The 18,395-nt window shown below is 48.7% G+C and overlaps 2 protein-coding genes across 2 annotated transcripts; one reads left to right on the forward strand and one right to left on the reverse strand.

Annotated features, from left to right (window-relative positions):
• Window positions 1-50: 50 nt before the first annotated feature.
• N7483_003865 (AAA family ATPase midasin) lies at window positions 51-14,829 on the reverse strand (the record flags this gene model as incomplete). The annotated part of the gene is made up of 2 exons (XM_057087302.1): window positions 51-9,371; window positions 9,406-14,829. The coding sequence occupies 2 exons, from the start codon at window positions 14,827-14,829 to the stop codon at window positions 51-53; spliced, it is 14,745 nt and encodes a 4,914-aa protein (XP_056947131.1).
• A 256-nt stretch (window positions 14,830-15,085) lies between these two features.
• Window positions 15,086-18,010, forward strand: N7483_003866 (chloride channel protein; the record flags this gene model as incomplete). Its single annotated transcript, XM_057087303.1, has 7 exons — window positions 15,086-15,216; window positions 15,272-15,804; window positions 15,867-15,970; window positions 16,020-16,172; window positions 16,229-16,343; window positions 16,396-16,487; window positions 16,541-18,010. 7 exons carry the CDS (start codon window positions 15,086-15,088, stop codon window positions 18,008-18,010), a joined length of 2,598 nt encoding a protein of 865 aa, XP_056947132.1.
• Between the last annotated feature and the right edge of the window lie 385 nt (window positions 18,011-18,395).

An 18,395-nucleotide genomic window follows, 5' to 3' on the forward strand; every position in this document is an offset into this window, starting at 1 on the left:
TTATATACACAAAACGCCGAAAAATTGCAATCGCTTTTTATTTACATCATTCAAGACGACACATCAACAACCTCGGCAAACCACTGCTTGAGTGCAGTAGCCAAAACAGAAGGTAACTCTCGGACATCTCTGACGACCAGGTAGTAGGGGAAGGGGAATCCTTCCAGGTAGCGCTTCATCTTCAGCTTCATCTCACCACCAGAGTCAGGATCAGCCTCAAAGCTAGCCTGCGACAGATCAAGAATAGAGCTGCCCTTGACCGCATCAACAATAATGAAAACGATCATGATGCGCTCTTCAAGAGCTTGGCGCACAAGACGGCGAATGGTTTCATGATCTTCACAGATACCATCCGAAATAATCAACTCGAGTTGCCAGAGATCCGCAGATCCAGAACCAGGGGAGCGCTTCCAGCGAGCCTCACGGAAGAGAGCAATGGAATCAGCGATAAGCTTGCGAACATTTGTGCCTGTTTGTTGGTAGCTGAAATGTTGGAAGACCTGCATACCAGCCTCGGAGGAGAAGGGCTTGCCGAATTCGTGAGCCACGCGGACGTGGTCCTCATCACCGAATCCAAGAACACACAAGTCACCTGCCTCAAGCATGCTCAAACTCTTAGCAACAAGGGCCAGTGTCTCAAAGGCGAGCTGACCACTGCCACTTCCCAGCATGGACTTACTGTCATCGACAGCAAGCATGATTTGGTAGTTACGCTTGGAAGGAATAGAGCGACGCATCCAGATCTTGTCACGCTTGTACTGGGAGGCAATGTAGGGAATGATACGCTTGATGTTCAGACGCTTTCCGGTGCGGAAATCACCGCGAAGTTTCGTAGCCATAGTCGGTGCAAGAATAAGACGCAGTTGTTCAGTGAGGGAGAGGGAGAGGTCGTTTGTAGCAGACTCATAATGAGACCAGAGGCGACGGGCTTCACTTTCTGGGGTCAATGGGGGAAGGGAAGATGATAGATGAATAGCCGCGAGCTGGCTGTCGACTTCATCTATCTCCTGATTGATATCTTCAGCACCCGGTGCACCTTCTGCGGTGTCTCGGGATGTATGATCACCGGGAATGAATGCGCCAGCAGACTGACCATCGGTGGGGAGATTGTCATAGTCGATTTGCATCTGATCCTGGAGTTGGTTGTCGATGGCATCTTGTTCCTCCGCGGTGTCTGGAAGAATATCGTTTTCGCCAGGCTTCATATCGGATTCCACACCTTTGTTCTGGTCAAGAGATTGCGTCTGATCCTCATTCGCTTGTCCAAGGGCTTGGGCATCAGCCTCATCTTCATCGTCCTTGAGGTGCTCGAAATCAGCGTCCGCCATGTCGGTATCCTGAGGCAAAGGCTGAGATTCTTCTTCTTCCTGTGATGGATTCAGGACTTCCTTCTGGCGACGGTGCCACTGCTCGAGGATATCTCCAAGCTTCTTGAAGGCTTGAATCTGGGGGTCGTTCGGAGCACTGTCTTCAGCACCACCGGCATCACGACTCCGCTTGCTTTCCTCGCTGTCCTTGGCAGCACCATTTTGTTCCTCAGCACTGGCGGTTGGGTCATTCGAGCCGCTGTCTTGCTGAGCATTACCGGAATCGCCCTTGTCTTCATTCTGGTCTTGATCGGCACCTTCTCCGCCAGTGACAGCTTCACTGGGGGCAACTTCATCAGCGGCATTATCATTCTCATCACGCTGGGCAAGGAATTCATCTTGCTCGGCCTCCTCTGGCTCCTCTCCACCAGCTTGGTCCTCCTCTTCCTCGTTAGCCTCGGCTTCGTTGGCATCCGCATCTTCGCCCATTTCTTCGTCTTCACCAGGGGCCTGGTCGTCAGCTGCCATGTCTACATCTTCGTCGCCAGGTTGATCGTCCTTGTCTTCAACATTTTCTTCTTCAGGCAGAGGACCCATGTCATCAAGGTCATCCATGCCATCATCTTCGCCTTCATCACCACCGTCGTCCATATCATCACCGTCAAGCTGCATCTCTTCGGGGAGTTCCAATGTCTCCTCTTCTTTGGTTTGAGGATCAGTGACTTCCATATCCTCACGACCAACAGCTTCACCTTCATCATCTGGAGCTTCTTCATCCTCCTCGTCATCTTCCTCCTCTTCGCCATCCTCTTCTCCCTTCTTGCCCTCCTCGGCTTCCTTCTTCTGCTCCTGGGCGGCGGCTTGTTCATCTGCCTCCTCCTGACCCTTGCCTTCTTCATTCTCTGTCTCCTTTTGTTGGTCATCATTCGCACCATCCCAGAGCTTCTCATCAACAGCACCAGCATCAAGATCGTCAACGTCGCCAACCTCCTCATCGAGATTATCTTCGTCTTCATCCCCATCCTCATCCTTGTCCTCATCTTCACCCTCCTCTTCTTTATGCTCTCCAGACTCTGCATTCAACTCTTCTTGATCCATGTTGACAGCATCCGCTGAATCATCCATGTCTTCATCAGCATCCTCTGTCTGTGGTTGCTGCGCAAGCTCTGAGAGATCTTCATCATCGCCGATGTCTTTGCTGATATCCTCCGCACCTTCACCATCACCAAGACCAGTACCGCTCTCCATCTTGCCTTCTTTGCCTTCATCTTGGGATGCTTCAGCTGGACTACAGAAGCCCTCTGATGCAACTTGAGTGAAAGTCTTGGTCAGGATGTAGGAGGTCTTGCACACCTCACGATGAACAGTGGCGAAGCGGTTAACCAGCGCCTTGGAAATCTCATAGTATCTGTTGGCAATCGGCAGAATGCTAGCAACAAGGGCAGCAGACTGTGTGAGATCGGTATCCATGGTGAAGAACTGCATTTGGTCCAAAGCAGTACCAAGCGCTGATGCAATCTCCTCAATATGAAGAGCCCTTGATGCACGAGAGAAGAACTCATCACTTCGTGACAAGAGTCCACTGAAATCAATTGAGGTGGGGACATCCTTCAGCTGCTGCAGGCCAACGAGCATCTTGTCCATTGCCGCTAGAAGACTCTTATCGAACTTGTCAAGAGAGAGGGCATGGCTCGAGTCAGCAGATCCAGAAGAGGCACGCACAGGAAGTGCTACCCAGTTGCTGATCTGTCTCAAAGTAAAGGATAGATCTGGGCGATCCCCATCCATCTGCTGGATGTATGATGAAATCTCATGCAGTGATGCATGAGACTTATCAATAAGCTCCTTCTCCTTGAGAGTGATGACGCCAGACGGCAATGTTGGGATGGAGGTAAGGGACTTGTACAGCTCCTCGAAGGCGGCCTTTCTTGAGAGAAGTCCCTTGGACACGGCAGAGGAATCCACTCCAGAGAATTTGGAATGCACTTGGACAACTTCGGACGCGAGTCCAATGATAGGAATAAGCCATGCCAAGGTTCTGCCCATATCAGCCCGCTCATTGGACGAGGTAGCATTGACATGGGTAAGGGAGGTGGCATCAACTGTCCAGACACTTTCCATTTTGTGGACGATCTCCTTCAGAGATCCCAGACTAGAGAGGGCGGGAGAAAGAACACCTCTCTGTCGTCGAATGATGAACAGCAAGTGCTCAATAGAACCCATACTCCTTGAAACTTCGACATTGCTCAGCTCATCAGAGTAGTTCCGGGATGCCAGGCGAGCACGAGACAAAAGATCCAACAGACGATGGAAGTAAGAATCGGCACTTAGCAGAGAGCCTGGAGTTGAAGAGCCAGACTCGAAAGCAGCACAAGTGGCAATAACCTGAGCAAGTGACACTTGGGTTTCGATCAATTGACTTCCTGCATTTCGCTTCACGCCCATTTCAAAGACACGCTTCAAGGTTTCAGCGTAAAGGCGACGTTTCTGAACCTTGAGATGCTGTACGTCATCCTTGTTGTCTTCGGTCAAAGTCTTGGGAGTCTGAGTCTTGAACTCATTGATACTCTCGATGACAGATGTGGTGAATTCGTCAAGATCCTTGGCAATATCGAATTCGGATGGAATTGAAGAATACAGGTTCAACATATTGGAAGCTGTGCCATCGGGTTTCTGGAATCGCACGGGTCTTGAGGACCATGTCTGAATTTGTTGACAAGAGGCTAGAGCCTCAGGGAAGACAATGCTGGCCACGAGCTTTTCACCGTGTTGGAAAGCGGGCTCTTCTCCGGTGACATCAGAAAGACCTTGCTCAAGCACTGGTTGAATGGACTGAGAGAGAGCTGCGCGGTACTTTCGAACCAATTTGAACAATTTAACATGAGATCGCCTGGCACTTTCCTTCAGGGCAAGGATGTTGGTATCTTTCCAGCTAGCGAGTTGGATCTGTTCCTTAATATCCTTCTCCAAAGCCGATCTCTTTTCCTGAAGAATTTTGTGCGCCAGAGGTTCGAATGGCCGGAAGTGGGAGATGAAATTGCTGAGTGCGGATGCAAGAGGAACCAAGCTGGGATAATCATTGGCGAATATCAAAAGAAGAGCCTGGAAGTCGGAAACAAGCTGGAGGCGGCGAGAGAACTGACCCAAGGTTGTAGTGGTAAAGAATTGTTCCAATGTTGAGATAACACCATGGATGTGCTCACTCATATCATGATCTCCCTCGTGGGCCATCTGAAGTGGAACAGCTAAGAGGGCTTCGTAGGCCACAAACCACCAGGCACTAACATCCTCTTCACAGCGTTCCTTCTCGATATCCAGAAGTTTGGCCCAAGTGGTAAGTTCAAGGCGGCGCCAGCTGACAGTCATGGCTGTGATCTCGTCATACAAGGTAACGGCGGAGTATTCTCGACTAGCCACCAGCTGCCATTCGTGAATGTAGGAGTGAAGCTTCTCGACCTTGGTGAGGAACTTGGCAACGGGCTCGGTATGCTTGAACTGGAGAATTTCAGAACAGCAAGTGATGACATCCTGAAGAACTGCATGCTCAGGCCATGCGGTCTGAATTTGGACGAATCGCGCCTGAACAGAGAGTGTGAGATTGACAAGTCTGCGTGCCTCAGCTAGGTTGGAATCGGTGTAGAAGTTGTAGTTCTTTTGTCGGTCTTGCGATTCCTCGCCAACAACGTCATTCAACAAAAGGAAGACGGCAGGCAAATGATTTTGAGGCACAACCGGAGCAAAGTCTGTCTTGTTCTTAGACCACAGTGAACCCAAGAGACGACCAGTTTGCTTAACAAATGCAGCAAGGGCATCTCCATCTTGACGACCGCTCACAATCTTAGCATGCAGAGAGGTGAGTCGAGAAGCGGTAGCACGGGGGTCGAGTCGACCAACATCTGCTGCGTTTGGTGGAGCATTCTCATCAAAGGTTGGGAACAATTCATGCAGCTCTGCTTCATTGACTTCTTCCTCGTCCTCCCACGATCCTCGATAACGGTACAGCTCTGACTTTTCAGCTTCTTTCTCTTGGTCTTCTCTGAGCTTGGTTTTCCAAAGCTGGTGGAAGTCAGCAAACACACGGCGAATTGTATCGCGGCCTGATGACAGCTGGAGAATGTTTGTGTCGGCATCCTTGGCAGCCCAGAGCGCTGAAAGTTCATGGAGGCGCATTTCAATGAGATCGCCAGAGCTTGGCTGTTGCTGTAGCTCTTCGGGGGAAGTAGAGGAAGTCTCAAACACAGGATGAACAGACCCACCCAAGAAGGGCGTACGGGTGCTCAAGTAGCGAATGTCTTGAATTCCATCAAGCTCATCTTCGTGGGCAGAGCTTAGCAGAAGACCAGTGTCAAGAAGTTGCAAAAAGCGCACAACAGGGACGGTAATGTCGTCATAAGATCTGTAATGCGCACTGAGTCGCAGACTGAGTTGCTGGATGTTGTTCCGCATAAGTTGGACCATTTCTTGAGTTTTCGATGCATCCACTTTAGATTGAACCAGCTGCTCAGGGTTGCGATTAAGGACTGAATTTATCAAATTAGAAAATTCACCTTGCAGCAAGCTGAGTTCGGACAACTTTGGTCGAGTAACAGATGTCGGAGGAGGTGCGGATCCCAATTCTTGAGTTTGCTGTTGCAGAATGGCAGCACGCAGATTGGAGGTTTGACCGGAGAAAGTAGCTTCGAATGATAGAAGCGCCTCTGACTTTTCCTTAATCTCAGTGAGGCGTTCATAATGTCTCTTGCGTTGGACAACCAATCCGAGAGATGGATCGAAGACCTTGTCTGGAACAAACAAGCGAAGCAGAATGACTGCCAGTCTAATTGCAGCAAGGCTGAGGTCTCGTGTCATCTTCTCGACGCTGACGATGTTCAACGTGACTTCTGGGACCGAAGCCAACGAGCGCATTAGAGCTGGGAGTGCATCATTCGCAAAGGCTCTGAAGAAATGATCATCCGCGACGTTCTGGTCAAGAACCACTGGGATGGAGGCCAAGTGGCTTGCATTGTCCCCGCATTCAATAGTCTGCAAAGCAGAGATCAAGCTTGTGAATGACTCAGGCTGTAGGAGATCTTGGTGGCATCGGATTAGCTCGATTGCCAGCTGAGCAAGAACACGCTTGAAACTATGCAATTGATCTTCTGCGATGCGGCGACTGCTCGAAGACACTGCCTTTGACAAGGCCTGTTTTTCAGCTTTGAGTAGATCCATCTGGCCCAAAGTCGTGTCACCCACAGAGGTCAATCTATCAAGTAGGGATAGAGATAGAATACCCCCCAGAGCGAAAGGAGAGCCAAGAGAGTTTCCTGACCCGGTGAATAGTGCAAGCCTATTGAGAGCTTGAGGAATAGGGCTATTGGCGGTTGACGAGTGGAGTGAGGTAGGAGGACGACCGGCAAGCAGTGGAAGAACAGTTTGAATTTCTGATCCATTCTTCTCTTCATTGGCATTGAATGAGATATCATGGTACTGACAAAGAGCCTCGAATGATTCCTTGAAGTAAGGGTATTGAGGAGAGTCAGACCGTCGAACAGCTTGACCAAGTTCATTCACAGTTTGTTTCAAGCTTTGTACCAGGGCTCCTCCATCAGCTCCTTCTAGAAGAATGAAGCGCTGTGCATTGATCAAGGATTGCCAAACAGCGCTGAGCTGTGAAATGTCGACTCTTGTCTGCAGAGCAAGTGCAGTGAACTCTGATACAGTTTTCTCCAATTCAATGAGGGAGTTGAGCTGCTCTTGAGAAGCTGGTGTGACATGTCGCCATGCATCCCACATTCTCTGCATGCTTAATCCAGTCGTCAATGCCCAGCCGGCCTGGAAACGAGCCAAAGCGCGAGAAATGGGCAGCTCCAAAGGTGCCAGCAATGGCGAGGAGGCAAGCAAAGAGGCACAAACCTTTCTGCCAAATTCCAGATAGACTTGGAACTCGCCCTCTGAGACTTCACCAACATCGGTGGCACGATAAATGTCCCAGCACAAGCAAATGATGGTTCGGATAGCGGCAACGATATCTGGCGATTGAAGGCATGTCTCGTCTAGGCTCTGGATGTAGTCGTACAAAGCTTGTCCACAATCCATGAGGAACTGCCCAACGGGCTGTGTCGTATCTTTCATCAATGACTGGATGCGATTTGATGCTAAAGATCGCTCGAGTCTTGTCATCTGGCTTGGCTTGAGTTGCTTGCCAGAATCGTTTGCTCGGACTAGACTTTGTCGGAGACGATGAATCTCAAGCTTAAATTCTTCTAGGTTGGCAAGGATTATGAGGCTTGAGCGGTAATTGGCACTTCCTGTCACTGACAACAGAGGTTCGTTGATCAAAGGGTGAATGGGCTGCAAGACGCCTTGGATGCTTAAAGATGCTCCCGCCATCACGATCTCACCTGCGATGGCATTAAGTGGCTTCCATTCGTGCTTTTCAGAAAGAATTGATTGATATCGCTCCAAAGCACCGGAAGTAAAGTCATTCAGACCAGAATCTGTAGTGTAGGGGAGGGATGCAGCCGACAATTTCTCAACATAGGCAAGATCGGTTGGAGAAAGGTGATCCAGGCACACATTGAACAAGTCACTCAACGTAGAGGTTGGGAGCTCGGTGTTCAAGTTCCAGATATGACGCAGTCTGTAGAGAGATGATTCGCAGGTGTATGTCGGTCCAAGCACAGCAGGGATCTCTTGAACCTCGTTAGACATGAAGCAAATCTCAACACATCGATTGCGCATGGCTCGTGACAACTCGCCATGTCGGGGATCCATCGTCAAAAAGATGCGGAAGTTCGGGTGAGGTGTAATGATGCGAGCTGATCCATCCTCAGTTCGTTGTTCATTGAGAATCAAGGTACCATTCGGCTCTGTCAGAGAGTTGAGTCTGTCCAAAACAGACGGGTTGCAAAGGTTTGCATTGTCAAGAACCACCCAATGTCCGTTTTGTACAGCTCGTGTGAGAACACCTTCAGTCCATTCAAAGCCAACCTTCATCTTATCCGAATGCTGGATCGTGTTCCAAAGGTTTTGGGCTGTCTGCAAGAAATTCTCAAGAGTAGGATCCGAGTAGGATTTGCAGAGATCAGAAAGCGATGAGATAACAGTTTCCAAGGAGGCCTCGGAAGTTTGGAAATGCTGGCATATCTGTAGAGCTGAGCCAACAGCATCCGAAACGTCCCCGGAGGCAAATGATTGAATGATTTGTTGACGCAAGAACATCTCAACATCATGCACAAACGAAGAGACTTCTCGTCGGTGATCAATTTGCTCAAAGCCACCGATCAGATCCATGGTATCGGTGTCCGCACTCAAAGCAAGCTCTTCCAAAGTCGCACCATTAATAGCAGCGAGCTTTCGAATGAGAGTAGTTTTACCACATCCTGCGGCGCCGACAAGAATGCTGGGCCAGGAGTTGTCAATGCACAAAACAAGGGACTCCAAAATATGGAGATCTTTCGGTAGGATCTTCATGTAGGGCTCCACGGAGCGCTGGAGGACGCGATCGCGATTCAGAATTCCAAGACCGACCTGCAAATGCTCAGGGGTAAGGTTGTGGAAGTAGCTCTTGGAGCCAGTATCGGAACCAGTGAAAACAGAATCATAAATCTGGGCAACCAACTTTCGGTCTTCCTCTGAACGGAAACGCTGGCTGATAATGATATCCAGGAAGTGTTTGGTGGAAATCTGCAAATTACCTCGATCCGCCAATTGGAGCCAACGTTGGATATCTCGTAGGTTAAGCTCCCAAGGCCCACCGACAGCTCCGAGTCGACGCTCAGTGACGATTGCTTTGTTCAAGCCAGAGATGAAATCGACGAGCCTCTCGGTTTGAATTGAGGGGCTTCCAGGGAAGAGCTTCGAGCAAATTCTTTTGAGATCGTCATCTGTGAAGCTATCGGCGTAGACAACCGTGAATCGATTAACAAATGAGGCAGGGAGACCCTTTCTGCCACCACCCTGGTGATGCGGGTTTTGGGCAGCGAACAAGACAAAGTCAGGGTGACGTTTAAATGTTTGATCCAATTCGGCAATGTAGATTTGTTGTCGATGATCCAGACAAGAGTTGAGACCTTCCAAGACAGACTGCGAAGCAAGGTTCATTTCATCTAGGGAGAACCCACTCTCCACGCTGCATGGCTCTCAGGAAAGGAGCATCACGCCACATGAATTGACCAACATCGCCTCCTTCGACAGGAACATCGGAACCAAAGAGATCTGTGAGATCCGTTTGCTCCGAAAGATTGATACGAGTAAGGGGTCGGCCAAGGGCCCTAGCGAGAGCAGTGACCAAGGTGGTCTTACCCACACCAGGACTTCCTTCCATGAGGATAGGCTTCGACGATTGAAGACCACGGGCGATTCTCACTGAGTTTGCAATGGTGGTAGGCGCATCCATGGTAAACTGAGGGTCGGCTTCCGTTGTTCCAGTGGTTGCAAGCGAGAATGGCCCAACCTTCAAGACTCCAGGTTCAAGTGTGACACTTGAAGATTCCCAGTAAATGGTTGAAGCATTGACATTGAACAGCTCGCTCAGCTTATCAAGACACTTTTGTCGGTTTCCATCCAGATTGTTTAGAGAAATCGCAAGCATAGCGGCTGGGTTGGCACCAAGCGTGTCGACAAAAACCATAGCGGCACCTTGAATGATAGCGAAAAGAGGATCAGAGGTCTCATATGTGTTGACGAAATCAACCCATGCAAGCAAATCACGAAGGGAAAGAGAAGCAGTAGAGGTATTTTGGAAAGTAACCTTAAACCATTTGGCAAATTGCAGCATTGACCTTGCAACTCGCTCATCCTTGAGAGTCAATCTCATTTGTAGAATTGGAAGAATGTCTTCGTCTTCGGACAGCTGCGGGGCCCATATCTCGGTCATACGGTTACGAAGGGCAGCAGAAAGCTCTCGCTTACCGTAATCACCGCCAGGATTCATAGTAGACAAGAATTGGAACCCGCCATCTGCAACTACCATGGAATCAATGGGACCTTTCTCTGCCAGGAGGATTGATCGATGAGGCTCCAAGACACTGTTCAGACGTTCCAAGACAGAGTCATCAGCGAGAGAAATTTCATCAAGGAGGAAGAATTGGCCAGTCTTCATCGCTGTGATAAGACTACCATCAGACCATTCAAATAGAGCATTGCACCTGATGATGTTCTTCTCGATTCGTTGCAAAAGAGATGAATCTTTTTCTTGAAGCTGCTGCGCATCTAGGGCTGAGAGCTCCTGTTTCAGTTGTTCAAGAGACGCAGACACAGGTTGGTCGCCATAGAGCACAAGTTGAAGGTCATCGGTAATTTGTTTTTCAATGGCGGCACGGTTTCGGATTGGTCTTTGAGCGCCGATAAGATCGCCAGTCTCAAGATTGACATGAGCGTTCACAATGAATAGTTCTCTGCGGAAAGCCTCTGCAACGGCCTGGCAAAGCTGAGTTTTACCACAACCAGTCTCACCAACAAGAAGAACTGGCTCATTGTTCTTGAGGGCTTTGGAAACCAGGACAAATAATCGTCTCATGGCTTTGGTCCAAACAATTCCGGCAGGCAGCTCGGACATCTCAGGAACATTGGCGTCCAACTGCGCAGAGCTGTAAAGCACATTTTCATCAAGACGAACCTTCATGACTTCTTCTATCACCTTCTTCACGGCCTCCTTCTCTTGAGGGTTTCGTACACGTTCACCAAGGAGCATGAATCCATTGATTGCTAGCTGTTCCTTGTCATCGGCATCTCGCATGGCCCATCTAAACAGATCACGGAGAGTAGCAAAACTGTTTTTCTGCTCAAAAAGTCTGTTCGATTGACGTAGCAGTGACAACTTCCGGTAGACTGAGACGATTCGCGTACAGAATGACGGTGCGATCTGCGACCGTTCCTTCAAGATGAACTCCAGTTCACTCTCAGGAATATCATCAAAGTGTAACTCAAGGAAACGATTTCGGAACGCGCGAGAGAGAACCTTTCGACCACCGTAGAGACCTGCAGGATTCTGTGTTGCAAAAAGCATGAAGTTGGGGTGCGGGTGAACGACTTCTTGGGTCTCGGGGATGAAGAGCTCGCGGTTATCATCCAAGAGACGGTTCAATGCTTCAAGAACATCTGAGGGAGCCAAATTCAATTCATCAAGAACAATCCAGTATCCATTGCGCAACGCCTCCACCAGGACACCTTCTTGGTAGCGTAAGCTGCCATCATCAGATGAAACGTAAGATCCGAGATACTCTTGAAGATCTGTGTGCTCATGGTTGTTGATACGCACAAACTTGTTACCAGAGACCTTCGCTAAGTACTCAATCATGCTAGTCTTTCCTGCAGAGGTTGGGCCTTGCAGCAAGACAGGGAAACGACGAGTTGAGCTTGCTCTCACAAGGTTCTTGAGATTCTTTTCGATAAAAGGAGTGATAATATAATGAGGTTGTTCCTCTGGGACTAAAGGCCCGCGGCGCATCCAGTAGTGCTTGAATTGAACATAGTCATGACCATCCGCCGGAGCCTGGGGGGTCTGTCCAAGAAGAGATCGAGCATTCTTCGCATTGCTGAAGATATGTGTTTCAAGGAGAGGAACCAATGCTCGCTCGGACTGCAGACTCAATACGGTCAGGAAACTCATGCTGAAACCTTCAAAGATCGCTCGTCGCAAGCCATAGACGTGGGCATGTTCAAGAACATAAATGAGAGTGCGAACAAGTGTTCGAATACTGAAATGGGGACGTTGTCCAGCGCCATCGGTGAGTTTATTGTCATTGCTGAGTTTCTTGGTCGCCATATACAATTGGGCAAGATCAGGTGCAGCTCGAGGGTCACGGATAGTCAAGTCTCCAAGATACTTCTGAATCAAGGCGAGGAGATCATCGAGATCAGTGTCTGGAGAATGAACATAGAACTCAGTGAAACGCGATCGCAGGCCAGGAGGCAAATCCCGTTTTCCAGCATCTGTTGCAGGGTTCATGGCACCAAAGATACGGAAATCAGGGTGGCCAAAGACTCTTTCGACATCACCTGCTTCAGATAGAAGAACAGAAGGTGAGCCTTCGCTACCATGATGCAGAAGACTGGCAACGTTTTCGAGTGTGTCTGGCGACGCCAAGTTCACTTCATCCAACAGAACCCACTCGCCATTGCGAAGTGCTCTGACAATCTTTCCTTGAACGAAAGCAAATGCAAATTTAGCATCACCTTGAGACACTTGTGCTTCGAAATCAGCCAGCTGCGACTCAAAACTCTCCCATCGCTGTCGTAAGTGCTGGTACTTGGGCGAGTCAAGCTTTCTTTTCTTTGCTGGTTGCTCATCATTATTATCTGTCTCTTTGGGCTTGAATACTCCATTTGACAATCGCACAGCTTCGTGCCATAGATTGACGAGGCGCACCCAGTTCGCAGAAGCAACGCTCTTAGAGACAGAAGACAAAAACTTCTGGTTCTTCTTTGCAGAGAAAGTCAGTTCGAAAAGTTGATTAAACTCGTCGAGCATTGGAATCGCCATTGTGCGAATGCTGACAGGTTTGAAGCCTCCCAGCAAATCGGTACTTTCACTTTGCTGGGACAAGTTGACCACCGTGAGCTTTTGGCGCATCAAAGTGGCAAGCTGCTGAATGACAGTGGTTTTTCCAATACCAGTCTCTCCAACAAGCAAGACAGGCTCGGCCATTTGTATTGAGGCGGCTACTTGTTCCATGATTGACAAAGCTGACCTTGTTGAAGCGAAACGCGAAGCCGCTGCTGCTAATTTCAATCCTGATCCAGCCGGGACCTTGATCTTCTGGCAGACCTCTCGACCGAGAACTAGGCTGTTGTTCTTGTCCGTATAGGTTGGAGTACGCTCGTGAAGACAAAACTGTGCTCGCTGAGGCGTTATTTCAAGGGCTTCGGCCACGACAGAAGCGAGAGAACTCTGCATCGATCTCTCTGGGATGTATTTCAGAAAGACGTCAACAATATCGAGGAATATTTCATCGTCGATAGCTTCGGGTGTAGCTTCATAGCCAGTTTTCGCGCCAATGCGCTGCAGGCGACGGTGCAAGCGGCTGCAGAGCTTGATCAAATCACGAAATCCCGGTGTTCTTCCCTGCGATCCTCTGATGGCGAGACTCCCATGGAACGCAGAGCATACTTTACCATACACATTCATGATCACAGGAACCCTGGACTCCAAGAGAGGGAACTTTTGCAAGATGACATCACGCATTTCTTCGACTGGGAGAGATGAAATTTGCACTCTCTGCCAAAGTCGACTGCCAAGCATGGAAGAGCTCGGTGCAATCTCCTCACCTGCAATGTTGTAAGAGGACTTCATAGTAGCAATAATCTTGAAACCTTCAGCACACTTAATACGCTCTCTTCTGCTTGCAATAGTCAACTCTCCTCTTTCAATTATTGGGAGGATGAGACCAAGAACTTCAGAAGGAGCACGATCCAGGTCTTCAATCAAGACCCAGCGGCCTTCTCGCGCAGCTTTTGTCAACACACCCGGCTGCCAAGAAAATGAACCTGTGGTGGAAGATGTGGCATACATTCCAAGAAGACTCTTGGCATCTGTTTGCTCGTTGAGATGCAGTGTGACCATTGACTCTCCTTGACCCATGATGGTGGCAATATCATTGATCAGAGAAGTTTTCCCCGAGTTGGGCAGACCAATCAACAGAATAGGCTTAAAGTTCAACAATGATTGTGCGATTCGGCGCAAATTCTGTGTGGTCGCTGGGGTTTTCACAATAGATGAAGGCGACCTCTGCGAAGGCGCATCCTTCAGGCGAGGAATCAAAACGCCAGACACATCCGCTGATCTTGGAGTGAGAGAATCTTGCAATCGCTCCACCAAACTAATGGCATCACTCTCGGATCGCTGATATCTAGCGTTTTCAATTTGCTTGCCAAGCACTGCCCATCTACGTTCTTCCCATAGACCCAATAGGCGATAGTCAATTGTAATTCCTTCCCATTCGCCTTCGATAGGATCGCTTCCAGTATTAACCCGTATCATACTCTCACTAGCCGCATCGGCAGCATGCATGTATAAGGCAAAGCATCGTACGGCAAGATATCGAATGACGCGATCTTCGTGAGGGAATAAAGATTGGAGTTGTATTGGCGATACTGCTTTGGAGAATGTTTCTAGGTCAAACGAAAGAAGGCGGAAGAGGGCGAGAAGTAACGTTCGAACACTGCTCTGATCCAATTGTCGTAATGTCAATTCCTTCGAGCCAGCCAACGCCGACAGAGGTCCAGCCTGTGACAAAGCAAATTCACCAGCGAAGGATCGGAGGTATGGAGCAAAGGGAAGCACCCGAGCAAAGGCACTCAGGATATGGACATGATTAGCTTGAATATCGGGACGAAGCCAACGAGCCGCCAAATCGACTACAATTGGTTCGTATAGTCGAAAGACGCTTTCTGTGAATTCGGTATTTAATGCGCCTATCGCAAGCGCGTGGAGCTGTTGAGTCCCCGATGAGGACCGAATGAGATTTGAGAGTTCATCCGGGAGCTGCCCAAGCAGCTCAGACTCGGACAGAATCCTCTCGTAGACGGGCCTTCCATTCATTATGAGACCCGACTGCGCAGAGGTAGCTCCGTTCGAAATTTTTGAAATTGTAAATGTTGTAGAGAAGTCGACTCTAATCTTTTTTTTTTCTGTTCTGCCGCGTCCCGACAATCCAGCCCCACCGACTCCGCTCACCGCCCCATTAAACTACTCTGACTAAGCACCGCAGCTTGCTCCGATTTAGCTTGAATTCGAGACCAACTTGCTTGAAAATACATCAAGAGATGCTGCCTTTGAGTAGTATCCATGAGTCAAGATGTCAATGACGGATCAAGGCGCGGGCAGTGACGGTCACTCCCCGGAATCATACCTCGATCATCCCGATCAGGAAGCCGATCTCTCACAACCCCAGGATGTCCATCGGGACACGGAGGGGTTGCACGAACCGTAAGTCCCACGGAGATCGGTGATTAAGACGATACTTATATTCTGGATAATATAGGATCACTTTCAAACCGAAACAACAGAAGCGACAATCACGATTTAGTTTGTCGGGCCTTTTCTCGAACACCGCTGGCGGGTCGAATACAGGGCTTGGGTTTGCGGGTGCGCCAGGCGGAGAGAATGGAGATGCATCACCACTTGATACAGAGAGACCATTTGGAATGAATGGTGATTCAAATACTTCAAAGGACGGTGCCCCTTTGGATTGGTATGTCGAAGGACCGGGTCGACGAGTCGGGTATGATGATTTTACAGCCATCGATTGGATCTACGAGTATACCAAGGAACGACAACGGAAACGTCTGTTATACTCAAGCGGCCAAGGCTTTCTGGGTCACGTTCGTCGATTTTTGGAGGCCAGTAACATTTGGTTCGTCCTAGTTGCGACGGGTATCGCTGTCGGAATCATCGCCGCGTCCATTGATATCGCTACAAACTGGCTAGGAGACCTGAAAACGGGATACTGCAAGAATGGTAATGGAGGAGGGAAGTTTTATCTGAATCGCAGCTTTTGCTGCTGGGGTCTAGATGGTATGTTGTTCATGATGCTGCTGATCGAGTCTCCTTCGAAGTGTTAATCGAGTCTGCATCAGATCAAACAAAATGCCAGGATTGGACACCATGGGGATATGCCCTTGGTTCTTCTTCCATCGGCGGCCGTTTTACCATTGAATACATGTTTTTTATCATGTTTTCGGTAAGCTAAGACTACGAACTCCCACATTGTTCCACGCTAATGAAATCAGGTGGCATTCGCAACAATTGCATGTGTATTGGTACGGAAGTTCGCCATATACGCTCGCCACAGTGGAATCCCAGAGATTAAGACTGTGCTTGGTGGGACTGTGATTCGTCACTTTATGGGACCTTGGACGCTAGCCATCAAGTCTCTTGGCTTGGTATGTCAAACTCACTAATATCCAATATTTTGGATTCCTAATAACAATAACACCAGTGTCTTGGAGTTGCATCTGGAATGTGGCTGGGCAAGGAAGGTCCATTAGTACATGTCGCCTGTTGTTGCGCGAATATTATCATGAAGCCCTTCAATAGTTTGAATGGCAATGAAGGTAAGCACATTTCAATATTTAAAATTGCCATGCTCTTTACTAATTTTCACAGCCCGAAAACGGGAGGTCCTTTCCGCAGCCTCTGCAGCAGGTATATCTGTCGCCTTCGGTGCCCCCATTGGAGGTGTGCTTTTCAGTCTGGAGGTAACTAAAACTCACAAACCCGATATGGACTTCTATGATGCTAATTTTGACAGCAATTGTCCTATTATTTCCCAGATAAAACCATGTGGCAAAGCTTTGTCTGTGCTATGGTCGCTGCTGTGACACTACAAGCCATTAATCCCTTTCGCACGGGGAAGATTGTACTCTATCAAGTCACCTACACCCGAGGGTGGCACCGCTTTGAGATCATCCCATTTATTATTCTGGGTATTATAGGCGGTCTGTTTGGGGCCTTCCTCATTCGCGTGAATATCAGGATAGCTCAGTGGCGGCGAACTAGGGGCTGGTCGCGACCAGTCTTAGAGGTGGCCGCAGTTGCTCTTCTCACGGCATTGATCAATTTCCCAAACCACTTCATGAGAGCGCAAAACTCAGAACTAGTTCAAGCACTGTTCTCAGAATGCAGCAGCGAAACATACGATCGATTTGGCCTCTGCGTATCTGGGCCTGCATCACTAGGAGTCGTTGCTATGCTGCTTGTGGGGGCTGCGCTAGCCTTTGCCCTTGCTTCTTTGACCTTCGGTCTTGATATTCCTGCTGGCATCATTCTTCCGTCCGTTGCCATTGGTGCATTATATGGACGAGCACTTGGTATGCTTGTTCGAATGTGGCAGGAAGCCTACCCCAAGGCTTTCCTCTTCAGCAAGTGTGAACCTGACATTCCTTGTGTAACGCCTGGTCTATACGCCATTATCGGTGCGGCATCTGCTCTCGGTGGTGCGACTCGAATGACTCTCTCAATTGTTGTCATCATGTTTGAACTGACCGGTGCCTTGACATATGTCATTCCCATAATGATCGCTGTGATGTTATCGAAATGGTGTGGTGATATCTTCGGGAAGCGCGGTATTTACGAATCATGGATTCAACTCAATGAATACCCATTTCTTGATCATCGAGATGACACCAACCCGCCAGATGTCTCTGCTCATCGCGTCATGACCACTGTGGATGATGTATCTGTGATCACTGCCACTGGCCATACTATTGGCTCACTTCGGGGCCTTCTTGCTACCACCAGTTATCGTGGATTCCCCGTCATCACTGAAACTTCAACGCCTACCCTCTTGGGTTATATCACTCGAAATGAACTTTCCTTCGCATTGAAATACTCATGCTCTCCTGCAAACCGCAACCTTTCAGATGAGACACAAGTTCTATTTGTTCACCAGCCCTTCGCAGACCCTGTCGATACATTGGATCTCCGACCTTGGATGGATCAAACGCCCATTACACTCAACAGTAATATCAGCTTTTTGATTGTGTTGCGAATGTTCCAGCGTCTTGGCTTACGCTATGTGCTATTTTCGAATAAAGGAATCTTGCAGGGTCTATTGACAAAGAAGGATGTCTGGGCTGTGCTGAATGGAGTCGAGTTCCAACGACAGGAGGCTCTTCGAGATCGTCAGTTTCAAAGGTCTCACAACGCTGAAGGGGTTGGCTTACTACATTCTGATGAAAGAAGCAGTATGAGCAGTTCTGTCAGGCGTGACTCGCTTTAGATTTGTATTAGTCAACTGAATTGTGCGTATCTTGTATATTGAACCACTGGCAGTACTCGTAGTACCTTCTCTGGCGTTCAGTGGGCATTCTATACCATTTACTACTTACTACTAGTACATATTAGTAGGATCTGCACGTACATACAGGTAGACATGTGTGCATGAATATACTACAACTTCAATCTGAGTCTACAAGTTTTGATTCATAATCCGTTCCGAATATTAGAGATTTCAATTCCTATTTGGTCTTAATTACTCTAGCCTTGGAACCTAGCTCCAAATATAAGACGTTTGTTTTTTTGAGTTAGTTAATATTCATCACAAGTGCTTGAGCGTTGTTAAATGGACACCCTTCGCCAAATTAGGCTTAGCCTGTAGACATCCA

The sequence above is a fragment of the Penicillium malachiteum genome, assembly GCF_028827825.1.
Source record: "Penicillium malachiteum strain IBT 17515 chromosome Unknown utg000002l:1.0-8849297.0:1.0-8852440.0, whole genome shotgun sequence".
Lineage (NCBI taxonomy): Eukaryota > Fungi > Ascomycota > Eurotiomycetes > Eurotiales > Aspergillaceae > Penicillium > Penicillium malachiteum.